The sequence below is a fragment of the Pan troglodytes genome, chromosome 5, assembly GCF_028858775.2.
Source record: "Pan troglodytes isolate AG18354 chromosome 5, NHGRI_mPanTro3-v2.0_pri, whole genome shotgun sequence".
NCBI classification, from domain to species: domain Eukaryota; kingdom Metazoa; phylum Chordata; class Mammalia; order Primates; family Hominidae; genus Pan; species Pan troglodytes.
In genome coordinates, this window is record NC_072403.2 from 36,235,409 (window position 1) to 36,256,914 (window position 21,506).

The 21,506-nt window shown below is 44.3% G+C and overlaps 1 protein-coding gene and 1 long non-coding RNA gene across 23 annotated transcripts in view; one reads left to right on the forward strand and one right to left on the reverse strand.

Moving 5' to 3' along the window:
- Positions 1 to 5,070, reverse strand: part of LOC107975440 (uncharacterized) — a 36,790-nt gene extending 31,720 nt beyond the window's left edge. Inside the window, exon 1 of one of the 6 annotated variants that reach the window (XR_010157658.1) lies at positions 4,115 to 4,253. This is a non-coding gene — a long non-coding RNA (uncharacterized LOC107975440). Of the gene's footprint in view, positions 1 to 3,769; positions 3,862 to 3,911; positions 4,009 to 4,114; positions 4,254 to 4,981 lie in introns of those variants that run through there. The other 5 variants (XR_010157659.1, XR_010157662.1, XR_010157661.1 and 2 more) reach the window with 5 other exon arrangements.
- TRIM39 (tripartite motif containing 39) lies at positions 4,175 to 21,506 on the forward strand. Of its 17 annotated transcripts, none has more exons than XM_063811886.1 (10): positions 4,240 to 4,756; positions 5,408 to 5,532; positions 6,656 to 6,808; positions 7,078 to 7,537; positions 8,548 to 8,643; positions 13,528 to 13,758; positions 17,688 to 17,710; positions 18,050 to 18,139; positions 18,283 to 18,398; positions 19,489 to 21,506. In XM_063811886.1, exons 4-10 carry the CDS (start codon positions 7,085 to 7,087, stop codon positions 20,034 to 20,036), a joined length of 1,557 nt encoding a protein of 518 aa, XP_063667956.1. In that variant the 5' UTR covers positions 4,240 to 4,756; positions 5,408 to 5,532; positions 6,656 to 6,808; positions 7,078 to 7,084; the 3' UTR covers positions 20,037 to 21,506.

The following is a 21,506-nucleotide window of genomic DNA, read 5'->3' on the forward strand; positions in this document are numbered from 1 at the left end:
GGAATTTCGAAGGGAACAAAGACCACCTGGTGACCACCAAACGGGCCAGACAGAGGCGAAACTCCTTTTCTGGGAATTCAGAAGTAATTAAACTTTCCTAGTATCTAAAGTCTGGTTCCAGGCCTCTTTCAACTTTTACAAGTAACTAAAATTTATATACATCTCTGAAATGCCATGCCGAAACTCTTTTTACTATCCTAAGCTCCTGCCTTAAGGTCCATAAATACCTCTAAAGAAAAATCCATGGCAGCACACTTAGTCCTCTTGCTGAGGCGCCCCACTGCACTCTTCTGCAGTGTTCTGTTACCGCCTAAGGGGTTCACCTTGCCCCTGCCTAGACAGAGTCAATTCATCGAGACAGGGGAATTGTGATAGAGAAAGAGTAATTCACGCAGAACCAGCTGTGTGGGAGATCAGTCTCCCCGAGCACGGGGGAGCAGAGTTTTAAAAGATAACTTCGTGGGTGGGGGGGAAGCCAGTGAGCCAGAAGTGCTGATTGGTCAGGGATGAAATTGTAGGGAATCAAAACCGTCTTCCTGCACTGAGTCAGTTCCTGGGTGGGGGCCACATAATCAGATGAGCCACTTTGGGCAGCCAAGGTGAGTGGATCACCGGAGGTCGGGAATTGGAGACCAGCCTGGCCAACATTGTGAAACCCTGTCTCTACTAAAAAACAAACAGAAAAAGCCAGGCGTGGTGGCAGGTGCCTGTAATCCCAGCTACTCGAGAGGCTGAGACAGGAGAATCACTTGAATCCGGGAGGCGGAGGTTGCAGTGAGCCGAGATCGTGCCATTTGCACTCCAGCCTGGGCGACAAGAGCAAGAGTCCGTCTCCAAAAAAAAAAAAAAAAAAAGAGCCAGTTTATTGATGTGGGTAGTGCCAGCTGACCCATCAAGTACAGTGTCTGCAAAATACCTCAAGCACTGATCACAGGAGCAGTTTAGGGAGGGTCAGAATCTTGCAGCCTCCAGCTGCATGACTACTAAACCAAAAATTCTAATCCTGTGGCTAATGTTAGTCTAGTCCTCAGACAAGAAGGAAGTCTGCTTTGGGAAAGGGCTGTTACCCTCTTTGTTTATAAACTAAGTTTCTCCCAAAGTTAGTTCAGCCTACGCCCAGGAATGAACAAGAACAGCTTGGAGCTTAGAAGCAAGATGGAGTCGGTTACGTTAGATTTTTTCACTGTCTCAGTCATCATTTTGCAAAGGCTGTTTCAGTTCTTCCTTTCTAATAAACTTTCCTTTTTTCAAACCTATACTGTTTGTAGGTATGGTAAATTCATTTTACCGACCTGCGAGTTGACCACTTCCCGGTGCCAGGGCTCTGACACCTTGCCAGGCACTTACAGAAAAATAATTGTAAGAATCTAATAGAATTTTAAATTTCCATGCCTTCGAACCCAGCAGCCAAACTTCCAGGAATTTATCCTACTAATATAATGGCACGACGATCTAAAGAGATATGTACAAGGATGTTCTCGACAGCCTTTATTTAATAAGATGTGGAAAGAACCTTAAATGTCTACTCAAAATTGTTGAATAAATCACATGTCTACAAAATGAATAATGCAGATTTTAAAAAGAGTGAGGTAGCTCTATGTCACCAAACTGGAACAATAAAAGCCACTATAAAGTATAAAAAGCAAGCTGAAGACTGTCTCTATGTTTGAAATTTTTCATAATAAAAAATGAAAAAAATGGAGGGGGATTAGATATATTGCCTTTTCATGAGTAAGAATCTCACAAGTCTTGGACAATTAAACCCCGCCTTCATCCCTCCCATCTCATCATATCTGACCTCAACCAGTTTCCTACCTACACTGCTTATATGCCCATTTGCTCTATATGACTCAGTCATTTCAAGATTGCTTCTGTTTTCCCTTATTGATATAAAAATATTAAAAATGTATATTTAAAATTTGTTTAATTACATCCCATTATTACAGTTCATTTTTGCATATTCCTGTGTTGAAAATCCTTTGGTATAAATCAACATCAAAACTCGGTGTTATTCCACTTTTCTTGAACTGTAATCCTTTTTAAACAAGGAATATACCTTTTCTTGTTTAGAGAATATACGTACATTCATAAATCTTGGCAACTTTCAAAGGCCATAACAAATTTGTGTTAAGAATTCAGATCCCCTTTATTATTGTGGTAAACAGACAGATGAAATTAAGAGATTATAGCTTGTTTTCACTCTCTCCCAATTACTATCGCTTGAAAAATACCGGATATTTCATTATTATCCTGTCGGGAGTCGGCAAACTACGGTCTACTATCTGTCTTCGTATACGTCAAAAGCTAAGAATGGTTTTTACATTTTTAAATGATTGGGGAGGGAGGGCCAGAATCCAAGGGGAGTATTTAATGACACTTGAAAATGTTATTAAATTCAAATTTTAGCATCCATAATAAAGTTTCATTGGAACACAGCCATGCTCATTTAGCTTTTGTTTGTTTTTGGAGACAGAGTCTCGCTCTGTCGCCCAGGCTGGAGTGCAGTGGCGAGATCTCGGCTCACTGCAACCTCTGCCTCCTGCTTTCAAGCCATTCTCCTGCCTCCGCCTTCCAGGTAGCTGGGATTACAGGTGCGCGCCACACGCCCGGCTAATTTTTGTATTTTTAGTAGAGACAGGGTTTCGCTATGTTTGCCAGGCTGGTCTCAAACTCGTGACCTCAGGTGATCCACCTGCCTCAGCCTCCCAAAGTGATAGGATTACAGGCGTGAGCCACCGCGCCCAGCCTTCATTTAGTACTGTCTAATGATGTTTTCATACTGCAAGGAGAAAGCTGAGTATGGACCACAAGGCCAAAAAGATGTCCTCTCTGGCTCTCTACAGCAAAGATTTGCCAAGCCCTGTTATATGTCATACTACTTGCGCTTCATAATTTTATAGTTTTACCTAGACAGTCTCCCTTTTTTCCTTCCATATTCAGCATAAAATCCCCTTAATATCAGTCTCTAGGCAAGCACATTCTTCATAGTCCTTAGAACTGGACCTCCTCTTGTTAATTTCCTTAGTCTAATCACATTCCTCCTGGTTATCTACAAACAGAAAGCCAGAAAGGAGGGCTATCAACATCTTAAGCGCCACAAATTAACAAATCAAAACCAAATCTCTCTCTCCCTCCGAAGCCACGGCTAAGGAGGCTCACTGCCCAGTTAGTGGCTTTCAAACTACTCTTACAAGTGAGACATCTTGTGAATTAGAACAAGTGCTGCTGCTAAAATCCCTAACGGCTACATAGCAATGTGAAAAAAGGTATCAAATGTAATTTTCTCAAATTCAATCTTCTTCAATTCTTGGCACAAAAAAAGGAACAGTAAAGGTAGACAACTGTAATTAGCATGTGTGATCCCAAATCTTTATACCTTAGATACTGGATTGTATTTTCAGCAAGTAAATAGTTTCTGGCTCCCAAGATGAGAGGTTAAATAATGCAGGGTGTTTGTAAACAGCAGCACAATTTACACCGGAAATTAGGGCCCTTTCTCACCGAGGAGAGTACAGCAAAATCTGCTCATCTCTTTCAATGAATATTCTTCGTGACTAGTGCTGGCGGCGGGGAGGCGGAGCAAGCTATCTTTTCTACCAGCCGTGTCACACCCCTCCTAGCACTAACCCCTCCTCCTCAGCCTTTTCACACCTCTACCCACTACTAGCCCCTCCCCAGCCCCATCACCTCTTCCCGGGCCCCTCACACCTCTCCCAGCATACTCTTCCCCAGCCTCATCACCTCACCCACTTCCTCCAAAATCACTGACCTGCTAAGCTTCCAGCAGCAGGCGAGCAAAGCAGGGAGGCTGTAATGCAAAAGTCCGCAGTCCCTACACAAACACTATCTGCTCCTGCGGAGAAACTCAAGTCACAGCCCCAGAAGTGGAAAGAACAGGCCTTGGCTCTCACCCAGTTAACAAGCGTTTATCCAGCGCACGTGTTGCGGTCGGACCCCATGAGAAGGAGCTAAGGACACAAAGGTGAGCAGCAGAGACGCGGTTCCAGCTCTCCCCCGGCTCCCACTCCAGCGGGATAGGTAGATAATTTCGGTAAATTTCGCCAAGCAGGGGCAGGACAAAGAGTATTTGAAGTCTACCGCGGGAAGAACTTACCTAATCCTTGAATGTTAAAAGGCTAAAAACTCCACTAGTCGGAAGTGACGTGCCAGCTTAGCCCCGCAGGTCCGCCACGTAATTGGCCGCCGCCACAGCTAGCCACCCTCTCCCCGGACTGGCCCGAAGAGAGGAAAAGTGTGGAAGTCCACAAGCCGCCCCCGCCCCGCCCTCTTCGTCGACTTTCAGCTGCACCGGGAGGCGGCGGCGCCTGGCCAGAGCCGGGGCCTGGAGCCTGGACTAGACAGCCTCGCCGGCCGGGGCGCCAGTCCAGCGCCCTGCGGGCAATGGGCTTCAGCGCTCGAGCACGCGCATGCGCGGGCCTGTATCTCCAGAGGATTCCTCGGGTCACCTGGACGCCAGCATCTCAGCCACCTGCCCCTCTGGGTCCCTTCTTGCCCTTGATTCCTCCTGCTGCTTCTCATCGCCAGCCCTCCTCCTCCTTCTTCCGCAGGCACCGCTAGACCCGGCCGCGGCCGCCCGCCGACACCCCAGCTTCCACTGACACGAGCCTCGGCGCGGCTTCCGCTTCCGGCGAGTATTGTGTGTCGCGCCGCGGGGCGGGGGCGAGGGGAGGAGGAAGGAGGGAGGCAGCGCTCCGGCGGCTCCGCGCCCCGCACTCCCGGACCCGAAGCCGGGAAGGTAGGTGCTGTCCCGCCGCCGCGCCCGAGCCTGGGGCCTGCGCTCGCCGGCCGGCTCCGCAAGCCGCGTCCCAGCGCCCCGCGACTGCGTCACCGGCCCCCCGCACGTAACCACAGCTGCCTCCGCCCGCCTCGGGCCCGGGCGGACGTTTTGCCGCCCCGGCGACGTCAGCGCGTCCGGCGTTGCTTGGCTACCCCGCCGTTCCCCCGTCCCGCTGCTGCTCACCTCCCCGGGTGAAACTCTGACGCAGTCACCGCGGGTCTCGGCTGCGTCATAGCGGCGGGCATCCCATCTTCACGTTACACCTCTTTCTCACCTGGACACGCATCCCTTCCTACCCTGCCAGCCACGACGTTTCCTCTTTCCCCTCTCCAATGCCCCAGCCCCAGATCTGGCGGAAGAAGATGGAGAACGGGGGTGGGACAGAGTTGTGGACAACCTCTCAGGAGAGGGTCGCAAGGTGGGACCCTGAACGGTGGTAGAAACAAAATGAGATTGTCCCTGAAGTTTGCCCTTCAGCTGAGACACAAGGAGTAGAGGAAGAGGAAGGACTAACGCAGAGGCACTCAAGGTCTCACTATGACTGTAGTTGAGAGTCCTCTCCCTTCTTCCCTAACCCTTTCCCCATTTCTCTCACCACTTCTTTGCCAGTCTAGATCCGTCCTGGTGCCTTACTGTGCATACAGTTCTACTCGTCTCAGGCGAGGAGGCCACTTAATTTGTAAAAGACTGAGGAAGGGGTAGGATCACCACAAGTCAAAGTTGGATTCCCACAGGTAGAAATCATCTGACTGAACTTCTCTCCTATTGCTGACAGAAGAAATTCAAATCCAAAGAAGTTATCAGTTCCTACTCCAAATCAAACACATTTGTGTGTGCCAACAATATATACAGGAACAATTGTTGTTAACCTACCTCATTAATGGCCACTTATCTCTCAGCACATAGATCTACCAAATTGCCTTCCTTCCAGTAGGTCCCTGGAGAAGGATGGGGGTCGGGAGGAGAAAAGGTTATGGGGATAGTTAAATCAACTTACCCATGGCTAAAAGTATGGATGTTTTAAGGATGGAGTAGGGGGCCAGCCTTGTGTTTTATAAATCTCTCCTATGCATTTCCAATTCTTCTGAGGCTGCGCTTGAGGGAGATCTCATTGCCTCTTTTGTGTCTCTTAATTCCCAACCACTCCAGGACCTATAAGTTGGAGACACACTATGCCCAGGGTGTTAGTTATCAATAGCTATATTGAAAGATTCCAGTCACTACAAATAGACTCGTTGCTCTCTTTTCAAGAAGTTGTTGGCCTGAGCTCAGCAATATTTAATATGGTTGCCATAATTTATCAGTTTTCAGCAGTTCTGAGTGTCCAGATGAACACAAGAGAAATGGAATGTTGCGTGAAATGTCATTCCAAGAAGAGAGCAGACTTCCTTTAGGCTAGCCTGATGGATAAAAGGAAGAATAATTTCAGATTTTCCTGAAAAGAGGAGGTTGCCTTTGCCTCATTCATTCCATTTGTTAGCCTTTAGAGCAGTGGTATCTAACCCTTTCAATATGAGGACTCTCTTTGCTTATCTGTGGTGGCTGATAAAACAAAAATTATGCATGGACCTTCTGTGGTAGTGATAGAACAAAATTTATGCATGGACTTTTTTTTTTTTTAAGCTTATCAGCTGTCATTAGTGTCAATGTATTTTATGTCTGGCCCAAGACACTTCTTCCAGTGGGCCCAGGGAAGCCAAAAGGTTGGATATTGTGATTTAGAAGAATGAGAGAACAGCGTCAGAGAATCAAGCTTAGACTCCAGTGGATTAATCATAAAGCTCTTATAACATTAAACTTTAAAATATGGTTAATTTAAGAAATGTTAATATTTTTATGACATTTTTTACTTCTCAGATTCCTTTCTTGTCTGTTAGAAACGTATGTCAAACGAGGATACAGTGTCTGGAACTATTGGTTCTAAGATACAAGTGGAATGAGCCTGGATCAGGAGAAGTATGCTGAGCTAGAGTTGAAGGAAGCTTCTCTTTCTAACAAGAGAAAGCAGAGGTAAGAGACAAGATAGATCAATTGGGGGTTGTGTGTCAGTTTACTAACAAGAAAAAAAAGGTTGATGGCTGGGAGTCACAAGTTTTGAAAATGGAGAAACAAAGAGGTTGAATTGATTGGAAGAGAAGATGGAGAATAACAAGAAGGGGCAAATCTGGAGTTAGGACTTAACATAGGGATAAATGTCGGATCAGGGATGCAAAAAAAAAAAAAGAAAAAAACCTCCAATTAATATTTTTATTTTCTCTGTCCTCTTCCCCACTCCCAAGTTAAATTATGGCAGAGACAAGTCTGTTAGAGGCTGGGGCCTCTGCAGCCTCTACAGCTGCGGCTTTGGAGAACTTACAGGTGGAGGCGAGCTGCTCTGTGTGCCTGGAGTATCTGAAGGAACCTGTCATCATTGAGTGTGGGCACAACTTCTGCAAAGCTTGCATCACCCGCTGGTGGGAGGACCTAGAGAGGGACTTCCCTTGTCCTGTCTGTCGAAAGACATCCCGCTACCGCAGTCTCCGACCTAATCGGCAACTAGGCAGTATGGTGGAAATTGCCAAGCAGCTCCAGGCCGTCAAGCGGAAGATCCGGGATGAGAGCCTCTGCCCCCAACACCATGAGGCCCTCAGCCTTTTCTGTTATGAGGACCAGGAGGCTGTATGCTTGATATGTGCAATTTCCCACACCCACCGGGCCCACACCGTTGTGCCACTGGACGACGCTACACAGGAGTACAAGGTGGGGAAGCAGACACACGATGTCAGTGTGGGTAAAAAGGGAGAAGCGGCAGAGGATGAGATACTCCCTAGATAGAGATCGTAAGCTCCTACTACTCACTTTGTATTCTCAGAGCTGCATATGCAGGGGCACACAGTGTGTGTGATCAGTTGTCCTCTAGCCTGAAAAAGAGCAATGGTGAGAAGTGCCCTAAAATTTCTCTCTGACTTTTGCAATACATGTGAGTCTTATGGGTGAATATTGGTATGTGTGGTCATATTTTTCATAAATGAATGAAACCACATGGAAAAGATTAAACTTAGGAAGAACTGAAAAGTAGTCTGGTTTCTTCATTCTGCCTGCCTGCTCAGAATGCTCCTTGTTTTCACACTGGTTATTGGGCGTAGGTAATATCGCTTGAGACTGATACCTACCGGACTAAGCTGAACCATTCAATTGTTTGCAGCTTCTCTAGGTAATGGGTAACATGGCATATCATTTAACTTACTGCTGAGACAAAGGAAAATGTTTGAATAAAGGGAACAGAGATATGAATGTGTTAGCATTTTATCATATACTTTGCTTAGTTATGTTAGTCTTGAAAACAAGATTTCAGGTAACTTACAGTATAATAACCATGTTTTTATTTTAGGTGGACAGAGGTGCATGGGAGGACAGGTTGAAAGAAAGATATTAGGGTACAGAAGGTTGCTTTGATGGTAATAGGCAGTTGCCTCAGTAAGAAAATGGAAAGAGTTGAGAAAGGACACAGAGTTGATGACAGCTATCTCAGATTCAGTAAAAGGACAGTTGGGTGAGCAGAGAAGGTGATGTGGACAGGCTAGTGGCAGGAGGAGGGACTGTAGAAAGTTGACATCCCAAATGACAGGCAAGGAAGGAAGTCAGATCAAGAGGCAGTAAGATGGCTAGGAAGCAAATAAATGGTTTAAAACAAATGGTTTAATCTCTGAATGGTAGGTATACCAGTCAACCCCAAATGTCACCTCTCCCACTTCCTCCCTACCCCTCAGGAAAAACTGCAGAAGTGTCTGGAGCCCCTGGAACAGAAGCTGCAGGAGATCACTCACTGCAAGTCCTCTGAGGAGAAGAAGCCTGGTGAGCTCAAGGTAAAGGCAGGCAATCCCATGTAGGCTGCTCTGAAGGGTATTTGCCTATGAGGGAATTAACTGTACACTATTTAATCCACCAGTTCCGGTTCATTAGAAAAATGCAGTTCTCGCCGGGCATGGTGGCTCACACCTGTAATCCCAGCAATTCTGGAGGCCAAGGTGGGCAGATTGCTTGAGCTCAGGAGTTTGAGACCACCCTGGGCAACATGGTGAAACCCTGTCTTTACTAAAAACAAAAAATTAGCCGGGCATGGTGGCACATGCCTGTAGTCCCAGCGACTTGGGCGGCTGAGGCAGGAGAATTGCTTGAACCTGGGAGGCGGAGGTTGCAGTGAGCCAAGATCACACCATTGTACTCCAGCCTGGGCAACAGAGCAAGGCTCTGTCTCGAACAAACAAAAAAAACAAAAAAAAAAAAAAAGAAAGAACAGTGTAGTTCTCTCAAAAATGATGGCATTTTATTAGGCTTGATTGTCATTAAACATTGTACTTAAATTACTTGTCATGAATTAAGTATTAAGAGGGATTTAAGAGATGAAGAACAGACAGAATATCTTACATCTGGTGAGCTGAGAGAGTTCGTGCCTCTTGGTCTCCTTTTTTTGTTAAAGCAGCAAAGGAGGCTTGCTGCTGAGAAGGCAGGGATGGGAGTTTCTTAGAGGACTTGAAGAGAGGAGAATATGGAAGATTCACTGGGGAGAAAGGGAAAAGGAGCTGACCAAGAGTCTCAGAAGAACTATCTAATGACATTAGGACCACATTCTTAAAACTCAAGTAAGCTTACATATGCTAGAATGTTCTTCCCCTCCCCATCCTCCACCATAGGATCTTATTCATCTCTCAGGCGGGATGAAAGCCACTTCCTATGCAGCCTTTCCTGACCCTTCAGAAATTAACATTCTTAATTTTCATACAATTTTGCACCTCTTTTATAGCATTGCCTTATTTGTAGCATGGTATTTTGGTGTCTGTCTGTCTTCCATTGAACAGTGAACAATTATCATTTGTAGCAAAAATAACTAGAATTGAGTCCTATGCATTAATTCATTAGGTATCCATAACATTCCAGATTTATAGGGTTGTTAGGGTCTTAGAGTTCAGGCCAAATTGGGATAAGTGAGACATAGAAAAGCTACGAGAAAGAGACAGAAGGAAATCCTGAGGCCATCTTTAGTAAGATGTAGGGGTAAACCTAGATATTCTTTAAGGTAGGTATTATTACCTTCAGCTTACACAGAAGGAAATGGACCTTGGGTAAGTGACTAGTCCAAGATCATAAAGCCAGTAAGTGGCAAAACCAGGAATACTAGTTCTTCGTGAATCAGTAAATATTTGTTAAGCCCCTGGTTTAGGCCAAACCCGGTATTTGACACTGGGGAACAATGATGAGCAAAAACACAGTTCCTGCCCTCCTTGAGCTTAAAGTTAAGTGGAGAAAATAAGTAATGGCACAAAATGCACAGCTGCAAGTTCATAAGAAGACAACATAGAAATTTGGCCTCATTAAAGGTTTCCCGAAGAAGTAATGAGTTTTTAAGAGTTGACATGTAGAGATCACCAGAAGCTAAATCCAAGTTTTGATTCATAGAAACATGAATTTTTAAATGAATGATAACATTTCATCAGAAAGCAAGTATTATTACCTTAGTGCCTTATACATTTTAGCAAAGTAAGCATTTGAAATTTTAAAATTTGAACCAATTTTGGTTAGAAATGTGAACTTTTAAAGTTTTTTGTTCTTTTAGAGGCCTTCTAAGAAACCTAAAAATATGAAAATGGTGCTTATTGCTAGTCATTAACTTTCTTCTTCATGTTGATCACCTTCTTGAAGGTAAAGGATGGAGAGAGAAATATACCTTTTTAAAACCTTCTAAATGCTTGAACAGAACTGTCCTGTTTTTTAAATTGTAAATTGTCATTTCAGTGGTCTTCAAAACTACCACCAACATTCCTCTTGTGACCATTTGAATTCTCCCTCCTTCTCCCTCATCAGACTCAATGCCCCTTTAAAAAATAATTTGTAATTATGCTGAACTGAAAATTACAGGTAATATAACTTATGTGCATAATGTTAAATTTTAAAGAGTCTATCATGTCCAAATATAATATAATGAAACATAATTGATGATAAAATGTGGTATGTAATATTTGGGCATGACTACCCTGAACGACTTTACAGTGTAGCTGGTTATATGCTTGCCCCTATATGTGTCATTATCAGCAACGCCATAAATACAAATTCAGACTGAGATGGATGTGTGCCAATATGATTGAAATACCATAAGTAGCTTAGCTCTTGGTGATATGATTTTTCATAGTAATAACTTTTGGTAAAGTTCTACGTATAACAATATAATCTTGGGTTTTATTCAGCTATTGCTGAAAAATTCACGTATAGTAAAACCATGTAAGAATTACTCTGTGTTTATACTATATAAAATGGCATTCAAGCCCAGGCCTATGTTTTTGTTTTTGTGGTTTTTTTTTTTTTTTTTTTTTTTTTTTTCGAGACGGCGTCTCGCTCTGTCATCCAGGCTGGAGTGCAGTGGTGCCATCTCGGCTCACTGCAAGCTCCGCCTCCCGGGTTCATGCCATTCTCCTGCCTCAGCCTCCCAAGTACCTGGGACTACAGGCGCCCACCACCACACCCAGCTGATTTTTTTTTTGTATTTTTAGTAGAGACGGGGTTTCACCGTGTTATCCAGGATGGTCTCAATCTCCTGACCTTGTGATCTGCCCACCTCGGCCTCCCAAAGTGCTGGGATTACAGGCGTGAGCCACCGTGCCTGGCCGCCCAGGCCTATGTTTTTGAATATCCAGCAGAACATTAGAAAATGTTGCAGGTCAGTTCACTATGCCGGATTGTCTCACACATTGGAGGAGTGCTTGCGTCATTGTCAGGAACTTCCCCAACCATGGAAAACAAGAAGATGTGCCTATTTCCAAAATATCCTCAGAGTGTGATAACAGCTTCATCAAGAACCACTGCCCTAAAATATAGAGTGAAAAAAAGAGAAAAGATTACCGGTTTATAAGAGGAAGGGCCTTTTTGCTTCCTATTTATCACAGTCATGAATGTTAAACTTACACCCATACTTAAACAAACACACATGCATGCACACACATGTGCAAACACACACACACAAAGGCTGTGTTTTATTGAGGGCAAATGTGAGAATATATTTTGTTCAGATGTACACTGAGAAGGCAGTGGTGGAAAGTGAAGCAACAAGTGGCCCTAAACTAGAAGAGCTAGTCAGCCTCTGCCAGGAACTGGCTTGAATCCACAGATGCCACGCTTGTCAGGCCCATCCTGGCTTTGCATCCCCACTCTCTCCACCCTCAAGCCTGCCTTTCATTCCCTATCCACTTCCTTCTAGAGTCCCAGTCTCTGCTTCTCACTTTGCTTCATCATCAGTCACATGATGCTTGGGGAATTCTTTCTTTAGGGAGATCACTATTTGTTGTAGTGGAGATGCAGAAGAGAGGATGTGCTGATAATTCTCAGAAAGTGTTATGGCTGGTGTTTGAGTCCTATATTATCAAATTTCAGGAATGTTAGAGGCTTAAGTCTGTGTGCTGGCTTAAAGAAAGCATGTTTCAAATTTCAAGAAACTAAATTACTAACAAACTTCTGTAACCTGTTCCTGGGGTAGGAATTGCCAGTTCTCTGAAGTGACTTGAAACAATTTAACAAGTTCAGCCCTGAAATCTACATATGTATATTTTATAATAACCCATATAACTCTTACTGATTCTTACACTTTCCCAGTTCTCTGGTTTTTATCTGGTGCATGTGTTGCAATATGCAAAGGATGACAATCTTATTTTTAACTTTTTATTATTTGTACTTTCCTTTTCGTTTCGTTGTTTTTTGTTTGCTTGTTTTGAGACAGAATCTCACTTACCCAGGCTGGAGGGCAGTAGTGATCACAGCACACTAACTCAAACTCCAGGGTTCAGGCCATCCATCCTCTTGATTCTTTTTGAGTAGCTAGGACTGCAGATGTGTATTGCCATGCCCGACTAATTTTTTTTTCTTTTTAGTTGAAACAAGGTCTCACTATGTTTCCTAGGTTGGTCTTGGACTCTTGGCCTCAAGTGATCCTCTCACCTGGGCCTCCTAAGCACTAAATTTACAGGCATGAGCCACCATGCTGAGCCTATACTTTCCTTTTCTCGACAGATTGAATTAACTAGAACTTTACAGTTGATAATAACACAGATATCTCTGATATCTGTAATAGTTAATGTCATCATATTATTGAGTTCTTTATCTTAAAACAAATATATATATCCGCAGTGGTCTTCACTACCAAGTCATCAGTAGGGGGGCGATAGTGATGGAGCCATTCTTTACAGAAGGAAATTCCAATGGAATAAAAAATGAGTGTTCTGTTAAACCATTTTCTTTCATTTTATTTCTTTCTTTTCTTTCTGTCTTTGTCTTTCTGTCTTTCTTTCCTGTCTGTCTGTCTTTCATCTCGATCTGTTGCCCAAGCTGGAGTGCAATGGTGCAACAATTTCAGCTTACTCCAACCTCTGCCTTGTTTGCTCAAGCCATCATCCCACCTCAGCCTCTCCAGTAGCTGGGACTACAGGCATGCACCACCAGACTCAGCTAATTTTTTGTATTTTTTGTAGAGTTGGGGTTTCACCATGTTACCTAGGCTGGTCTCAAACTTCTCATCCCAAGCAATCCACCTCCCTCAGCCTCCCAAAGTCCTGGGATTATAGTCATGTGTCACCACACCCAGCCTTTGTTAAACTATTTTCAATGAAACTGGAAGTCTGTGTTAATTCATACATATGGTGGGTGAGAGAAAGGCTTCCTTATACCACACTGACCCTGCTGATACAACATCTTCCCTCTCTTCTCAGAGACTAGTGGAAAGTCGCCGACAGCAGATCTTGAGGGAGTTTGAAGAGCTTCATAGGCGGCTGGATGAAGAGCAGCAGGTGTTGCTTTCACGACTGGAAGAAGAGGAACAGGACATTCTGCAGCGACTCCGAGAAAATGCTGCTCACCTTGGGGACAAGCGCCGGGACCTGGCCCACTTGGCTGCCGAGGTGGAGGGCAAGTGCTTACAGTCAGGCTTCGAGATGCTTAAGGTTCGACCTTTGCCCCTGCATAGCCCCTCAGGCTGAGTGCAGTGTAGCTTTGCATAGGCTGTTTTGTCAGCCTGGGATACTCATTCTTCTGCTCTCCTTCTCTAAATCCAGTTCTTTCTGCCAGGTGTACTCAAAGGGTCCTTGCTACGGAAAAGTGATTTCTCCCATCCCCTTCTAACCATTTTTGTGTTCTTATCTCTGGTCAGCAATTATGTGCTTAATCTGTTCCAAAGAAAAGATTCATTCTTTTGAAAGGAGGGAAGTCTAGCCTGAGTTAGTGAAAAACTATGTATTAAAAATTTTGTAAATGCAGTCACCATTACTTTTAAGTCCTGAAATTTGATTTATGTACTGCTGAAAAAGGACAGAAACATAGTTTAAAGGATACAGGCATACCTCAGAGATATTGTGGGTTCAGTTCCATACCACTTCAATAAAGCGAGTATCTTGATAAAGCAAGTCACAGTTTGTTGGGTTTCCTAGTGGAATCATAATATTTTTGCTGGTGGAGGGTCTTGTGTTAGTATTGACTGATCGAGGTGGTGGTTGCTGAAGATTGGGGTGACTGTGGTAATTTCTTAAAATAAGACAACGACGAAGTTTACTTTCAACTCTTCCTTTTATGAAAGATATCTCTGAGCATGTGATGCTGTTTAATAGCATTTTACTCACCAGTAGAACTTCTTTGAAAATCTTTGAAAACCCACATTTGCAGTTACTTACAACACGGGAGTCTTGAACCCCTAAAAGTCATCCATAAGGGTTGGAATAGACTTCTTCTAAATGCCTGTTAATATTGATATTTTGGCTTCCTTTCACAAATCACAAATGTTCTTAATGGCGTCTAGAATGGTGAATCCTTACCAGAAAGCCTTCAATTTACTTTGCCTAGATCTATCAGAAAAATCACTATTTATAGCAGCTTTATGAAATACATTTATTAAGACTTGAAAGTCCAAATTACTTCTTGATCCATGGGCTGCCGATTGGATGTTGTGTTAGCGGACGTGAAAACAACATGAATCTCATTTTACATCTCTATCAGAACTTTTGGGTGATCAAGTGCATTGTCATGAGCAGTAATATTTTGAAAGGAATCTTTTTTTCTGAGCAGTAGGTCTCAACTTAAAATTTTCAGTAAAAGGTTGGGCACGGTGGCTTACACCTGTAATCCTACCACTTTGGGAGGCCAAGGCAGGTGGATCACCTGAGGTCAGGAGTTTGAGACCAGCCTGGCCAACATGGTGAAGCCCAATCTCTACTAAAAATACAAAAACTTAGCTGGGCATGGTGGCGGGCGCCTGTAATCCCAGCTACTCGGGAGGCTGAGGCAGGAGAATCGCTTGAACCCGAGAGGCAGAGGTTGCAGTGAGCCAAGATCATGCAGTTGCACTCCTGCCTGGGTGACAAGAGTGAAACTCCATCCCCCCAAAAATACTTCAGTAAAGGCTAGGCACGTTGGCTCACATCTGTAATCCCAGCACTCTGAGAGATCAAGCCAGGAGGACTGCTTAAGGCCAGGAATTCAAGACCAGTCTGGGCAATATAGCGGGACCCCATCTCTACAAAAGGTAATTTTTTTTAATTAAAAACATTCAGTATACCATGCTGGATACAGGTGTACTGTCATGTAGGCTTTGTTATTCCATTTCTAGAGCACAGGGAAAGTAGATTTAGCATAATTCTTAAGAGCCCTAGGATTTTTGAAATGGTAAGTGAGCACTGGTTTCAACTTAAAGTCACCAGCTGCCCTTGCTTCTAATAAGAAAGTCATCCTGTCCTTTGAAGCTTTAAAGCCAGGCATTGACTTCTCTCGAACTGTGAAAGCCCTGGATAGCACCTTCTTCAATAGAAGGCTGTTTTGTTGACATTGAAAATGTGTTGTTTAGTGTAGCCACCTTCATCAGTAATCTTGGCAAGATCTTCTGGATAACTTGCTGCAACTTCTGCATCAGCACTTGCTGCTTCTCCTTGCACATTTTTGTTACAGAGATGGCTTCTTTTCTTAAAACAACCTACCTAACTTTAAACTTTTCTTCTGCAGCTTCCTTACCTCTCTCAGCTTTCATAGAACTGAAGGAGTTACAGCCTTGCTCTGGATTGGGCTTTGGCTTAAGGGAATCATGTGATCTTATATCCAGATCACTAAAATTTTCTCCATCTCAGCAATAAAGCCGTTTCACTTTCTTATCATTCATGTGTTCACTGGAGTAGCACTTTTAATTTTCTTCAATAACTTTTCCTTAGCATTCACAGCCTGGCTTGGTGTTTGGCACAAGAGGCCTAGCTTTCAGCCCATCTTGGCTTTCAATGTGCCTTTCTCACTAAGCTTAAACATTTTTAGGTTTTGATTTAAAGTGAGAGACATGTGATTCTTCTTTCACATGAACACTTAGAGGCCATTGCAGGATTATTAATTGATATAATTTTAATATCGTTGTGTCTCGGAATAGGGAGGCCAGAGGAGATGGAGAAAGATGAGGGAATAGCTGGTAGTGGATCAGTTAGAACACATAAAATATATTTATTGATTAAGTTGTTCGTCTTATATGGATGCAGTTCACAGTGCCCCCATAACGATTACAATAGTAACATCAAAGATCACTGATCACAGATCATACTAGATATAATAATGAAAAAGTGTGAAATATTGTGAGAATTACCAAAATGTGACACAGAGACATGAAGTGAACACATGCTGTTGGAAAACATGGTGCCAGTAGACTTGCTCAACACAGGTTGCCACAAACCATCTATCTGAAAAACATACAGTGTCAACAAAACACAATAAAGCGAAGTGCAATAAAATGAGGTATGCCTGAAATCGTTTAAATAATATATTGCTTTTGACATGTATATATTAATAATACCTCTAAAGTGTTTGAAATATTTTATTCTCTTACGTAAATGAATGGTGTTAGCAAAACTAGGGAACATATTTTTTATCTTAGAGATTAGATTACCAGCATTTGAAGCAGTGAGGCTTCATTGTACATTTATTTTTATGTTACGTATTGCTTGGTATTTGTTCCTATGGCCTTTCATGTATATGTGTTCTGCCTTCCATATTAAACTGGGAAATCCTTGTGGGACAGAGATTTGTCTTCTTTGTCTTCTGGACCCCAAGTATTCACAAATCAGTATTAGCACACAGTTATTAATGTGTTTCTTCTTCTTCTTTTTTTTTTTCTGAGAGAGTCTTGCTCTGTCGCCCAGGCTGGAGTGCAGTGCATGATCTCGGCTCACTGCAACCTTTGCCTCCCGCGTTCAAGCGATTATCCTGCCTCAGCCTCCTGAGTAGCTGGGGTTACAGGCGCACACCACCACACCTGGCTAATTTTTGTATTTTTAGTAAAGACAGGGTTTCACCATGTTGGCTAGGCTGGTCCTGAACTCCTGACCTCAAGTGATCCACCCGTCTTGGCCTCCCAAAGCGCTCAGATTACAGGCGTGAGCTACTGTGCCCGGCCAGTTATTGATGTTTATTAACTAATGCAAGACAGGGGATACCAAACCGTAACAGGAATGTGTGATTTGTTCCTATGCCACCAGTCTGGAACTCTCTGTACTTATCCTCAAGGAGAGTGAGATATGTGGTTGGTACTTGGGGGACAGAGTAAAGAATTGATACAATCCCTGTCCCTTATAGGGAGCTCCCAGCATCCTTGAGGAGCAAAGACAAGCATAAAAGAAATCATTGGGAAGTGATATAAATGACCAAGCTTCATGATGACCAGAAGTTGAAAGCAGGGATTAGGTTGGGAGAAGTGCATTCAGGTCCCGCTGGAGCTCTTCTTGCACTGTGTGACCCTCAGTTTATCCCATCCCTATTTTATAGCTGTGGAACTTTGGGGAGGAGGGGGAACCTTTTGCCTTCAGGACCACTGAATACCAGGACCAATATTGCTTTCTTTTCTCCTTCCTTCTAGGATGTCAAAAGTACCCTGGAAAAGTAAGTGATTGTTGTATCTCTCTGAGTGAGTTAGGTCTTGGCTTAGAGAAGAGGGGTACAGTCAGGAGTTTGGGTTGGGGGTGAGGTTGGGAAAGTCATGAAGTGTCTGGGCAGGGTATGGGAGAATGTTCATTGTGCCCATGAAGCCAGTTAGAGAACAAATTATTGGGAATAATAATCCCTTTTCCCCTTTGAACATCAGGACTTCTTGAGAAGGAGAATGATAAGGTAGAATCAGATTCTACTTGTGCCAGTGGGTGGAATTGTGTCCAAACAAGATGGCAGGAGGAAGGGGTTGGGAGAGCAGGGAGGGCAATCATCCATTTGCATGAAATACAGGAATATTCCTAGAAAGTTCGGAGGCTCACTCTCAAGGATCTGTCCACGGGATCATAAGGCTCTCCTTGGATTAGTAAAAGAAATCAACAGGTGAGCTTTTCAGGGAGGAGGAAGAAAGTGGGAAGATGGAGAATTTTAATTTCTCCCTAAAAATGTTAACATCTGAATAGTCACTTGGCTGGAGCTTCTCCCTAACCCTGCCCTTTCTTCCCCTATCTCCCTATCCCTCCTAGATGTGAAAAGGTGAAGACCATGGAGGTGACTTCAGTATCCATAGAGCTGGAAAAGAACTTCAGCAATTTTCCCCGACAGTACTTTGCCCTAAGGAAAATCCTTAAACAGCTAATTGGTGAGTTGTTCCCAAAAGGAAACTAGAAGAAACCACTAGAGAGAAGAAAGCTTTTAGGTCCTACCTTATATGGGTTTCAGTTATCCTATGTCTCACTTTTCTTACTCCCACACACACCTACCCCTTTATCTGGCTTTTAGTCTCACCCTGAGTCACAGAACTTGGAGTGAGAGGAAGCCTTAAGCGTTATCTACTCTTAGGTCCATTCTTTTCTAAATAGAGACCCAGAAAGGTTAAATAATTTGCCAAAGTCATCGGGTAGAGTGGTTATATAATTTACCATGTAAACTTGCATAACCTTCAAAGGCCGGGTGCGGTGGCTCACATCTGTAATCCTAGCACTTTGGGAGGCCAAGGCTGGCGGATCACTTGAGGTCAGGAGTTCGACATCAGCCTGGCCAACACGGTGAAACCCCATCTCTACTAAAAATATAAAAATTAGCCAGATGTGGTGTTGGGCACCTGTAATCCCAGCTCCTCTGGAGGCTGAGGCAGGAGAACTGCTTGAACCCGGGAAGCGGAGGTTGCAGTGAGCTGAGATCACACCACTGCACTCCAGCCTGAGGGACAGAGTGAGATTCCATCTCAAAAAAAAAAAAAAAGAAAGAAACTGAAAGGGAGTGTCATTATATTAATGTGAATATGCAGGGAAAATAGTCATAAACCAGGCCAGTTCCTGGAAAACACACATGGTCACCCTATCCCTAGACCATATGCTGTCTTGCTCGGCATCCTTCTTAACACTTTCCGTTTTTTTCTGCCCCTCAGACTACACCTTGTACTTCTCTACAAGTGAGATAAATGATAATGTCAGAGGGAGATGAAGACAGGACCAGGCGGGAACCTAGATTACCAGCCACTGCAGACTCAAGAGATTATTATCTGTTTACTTTAGGGTCAGGGTGAGAAGTGAGCCATTGCTTTCTCCCCTTCCTTAGGTGACACCATGGATTGAGAAAGTTAACCAAACCAGGTTGTTCTGGGGACCTTTAAGGGACCAGGCTCTGTAAAGGCAGGCTGGAAGAGTGAGGCAGGGGCATTTAGCTATTCCCATCCTCATCTAGCTCCCCACTCTGGCTTCTCCCGCCAGCGGATGTGACCCTGGACCCTGAGACAGCTCATCCTAACCTAGTCCTGTCAGAGGATCGTAAGAGCGTCAAGTTCGTGGAGACAAGACTCCGGGATCTCCCTGACACACCAAGGCGTTTCACCTTCTACCCTTGCGTCCTGGCTACTGAGGGTTTCACCTCAGGTCGACACTACTGGGAGGTGGAGGTGGGCGACAAGACCCACTGGGCAGTGGGTGTATGCCGGGACTCCGTGAGCCGAAAGGGCGAGTTGACTCCACTCCCTGAGACTGGCTACTGGCGGGTGCGGCTATGGAATGGGGACAAATATGCAGCCACCACCACACCTTTTACCCCTTTGCACATCAAGGTGAAACCCAAGCGGGTAGGCATATTCCTAGACTATGAGGCCGGCACACTGTCTTTCTACAATGTCACAGACCGCTCTCATATCTACACCTTCACTGATACTTTTACTGAGAAACTTTGGCCCCTCTTCTACCCAGGCATCCGGGCTGGACGGAAGAATGCTGCACCACTTACCATCAGGCCCCCAACAGATTGGGAGTGACAGGTTGGGATGTGGGAATGACTGGGGTGAGGCAGGGTCAAGTGCTACGGGCCTCCTTCCTGTGTCCTGCTGGAACGTCTTCGTGTCCACCTGGGTCCAGTCCTGAATCATCTTGGAGAAACACCTTGGTTTCTAGGATGGTTTTGTGTGGAGGGGGAGGTAGGACTGGGCTGGATGAGACAGCACAGCTGTGACTTCCTCATAACTGTCAGGGTGGGGAGCTGGTTCCCAGAGGATTGTCTACCCTGAAGTCCATCAGGTTTTCTGTTGCACAAGGACGGGTCAGGAAGGAAGGAGAGGCTTTTCCAGAAACAAAAAATCTGTGAGGGTCTGACTTGCTCAAACCAGAGGAGGAAACAGAAACCCCTGCACATCTTTTTAGGGGGTTCTTTGACCCAGGATAGTCTTGCTTCTTGAGGTAGATCACAGGGGTCTGTGTACCTCTGAATTCATGAGAGATGAATGACAGATGCTCTCATGGGTCTAGATATTGAGGAGTTTTTCTGAGGGCAGAGATTGGACATCAACAAGGCTAGAAGGGTCAGGGAAGTGGGCTAAAGGAACAGATTCCTGGAGATTAATGAAGAGGAGGGAGGTTTCTTTGGTCTTCTATTCCAAGGGTAAGGTTGCGATTATGGGTAGGATTGGCCAGAGGTAGGAATGTGGGGAGAAGGAGAGGCTGAAAAGAAAGCAGAGGAGAACCCAGGTCCCTGCCTCAGCCTTCAGCAGAGTTGGCTTGTTGCCTGCCTCTATACCAATAAGTCAGTCACCTTGCTCCTCTCCAGAGGCAAAGTGGAAGAGATCCTGCAAGACACATCTATCCTTTCACAGTGTTCCCAAGGGAACTTGGAAAGGAGAGTCAGGTATTAGAGGAAAGAGAAGGGTATTTGTATCCAAAGCCCTGGCCTTAAAGAATGTTACTAAGTAGCTACTCCCAAATTGTCAGCCTTCTTACCTAGCCAAGGTGTCCAAGCCAGAAAGGAAAAAAGGTTATGGAGTCTTTCTCACCCTAAGGACAGGGTGGAAGAGGGTGGTATATAGGGAAGGGCCAGATAGGCAACTTCATTTGGCTTGTGTGCATCTGGCCTGGAACTGGTGTTAAGCCAGGCTTTTGCTTGCTTGTTGCCATCCCTCACCCTTTGCCATTTCCCTTTTCAGAGAATGTAAATGATTTTCATGTTAGGCCAAAATAAACAACTTATAGGGTACATATGTTGTCATAAAAGGTAAAAGTGATGCATGCCAAACCAAACTAAACCAATTTGGATTATCTGCTATTCGGGTAATCTTCACAGAAATGACTGAGAGAAGAATCTGCAGTTTACTGAGGGTGTTTCAGTTCCTCCTACCACCTCAACAGGACTTTGTCCAGACTCTCCTCCTCTTACCTTTGTGCCTTGACTGTGGTTCTTTGTGGCAAGATACTTTGGTTGGTTAAAATAATATGGAACAAAGGATCCACTGAAGTGA

What these genes read in the sequence shown, in the direction of transcription:
- TRIM39 (XM_063811886.1), top strand. Translation starts at nt 7,085, where the DNA reads ATGGCAGAGACAAGTCTGTTAGAGGCTGGGGCCTCTGCAGCCTCTACA. An exon ending in TTAGTAAAAGAAATCAACAG is followed by an intron (nt 18,140 to 18,282) that starts GTGAGCTTTTCA and finishes TATCCCTCCTAG; the next exon opens with ATGTGAAAAGGTGAAGACCA. An exon ending in AATCCTTAAACAGCTAATTG is followed by an intron (nt 18,399 to 19,488) that starts GTGAGTTGTTCC and finishes TTCTCCCGCCAG; the next exon opens with CGGATGTGACCCTGGACCCT.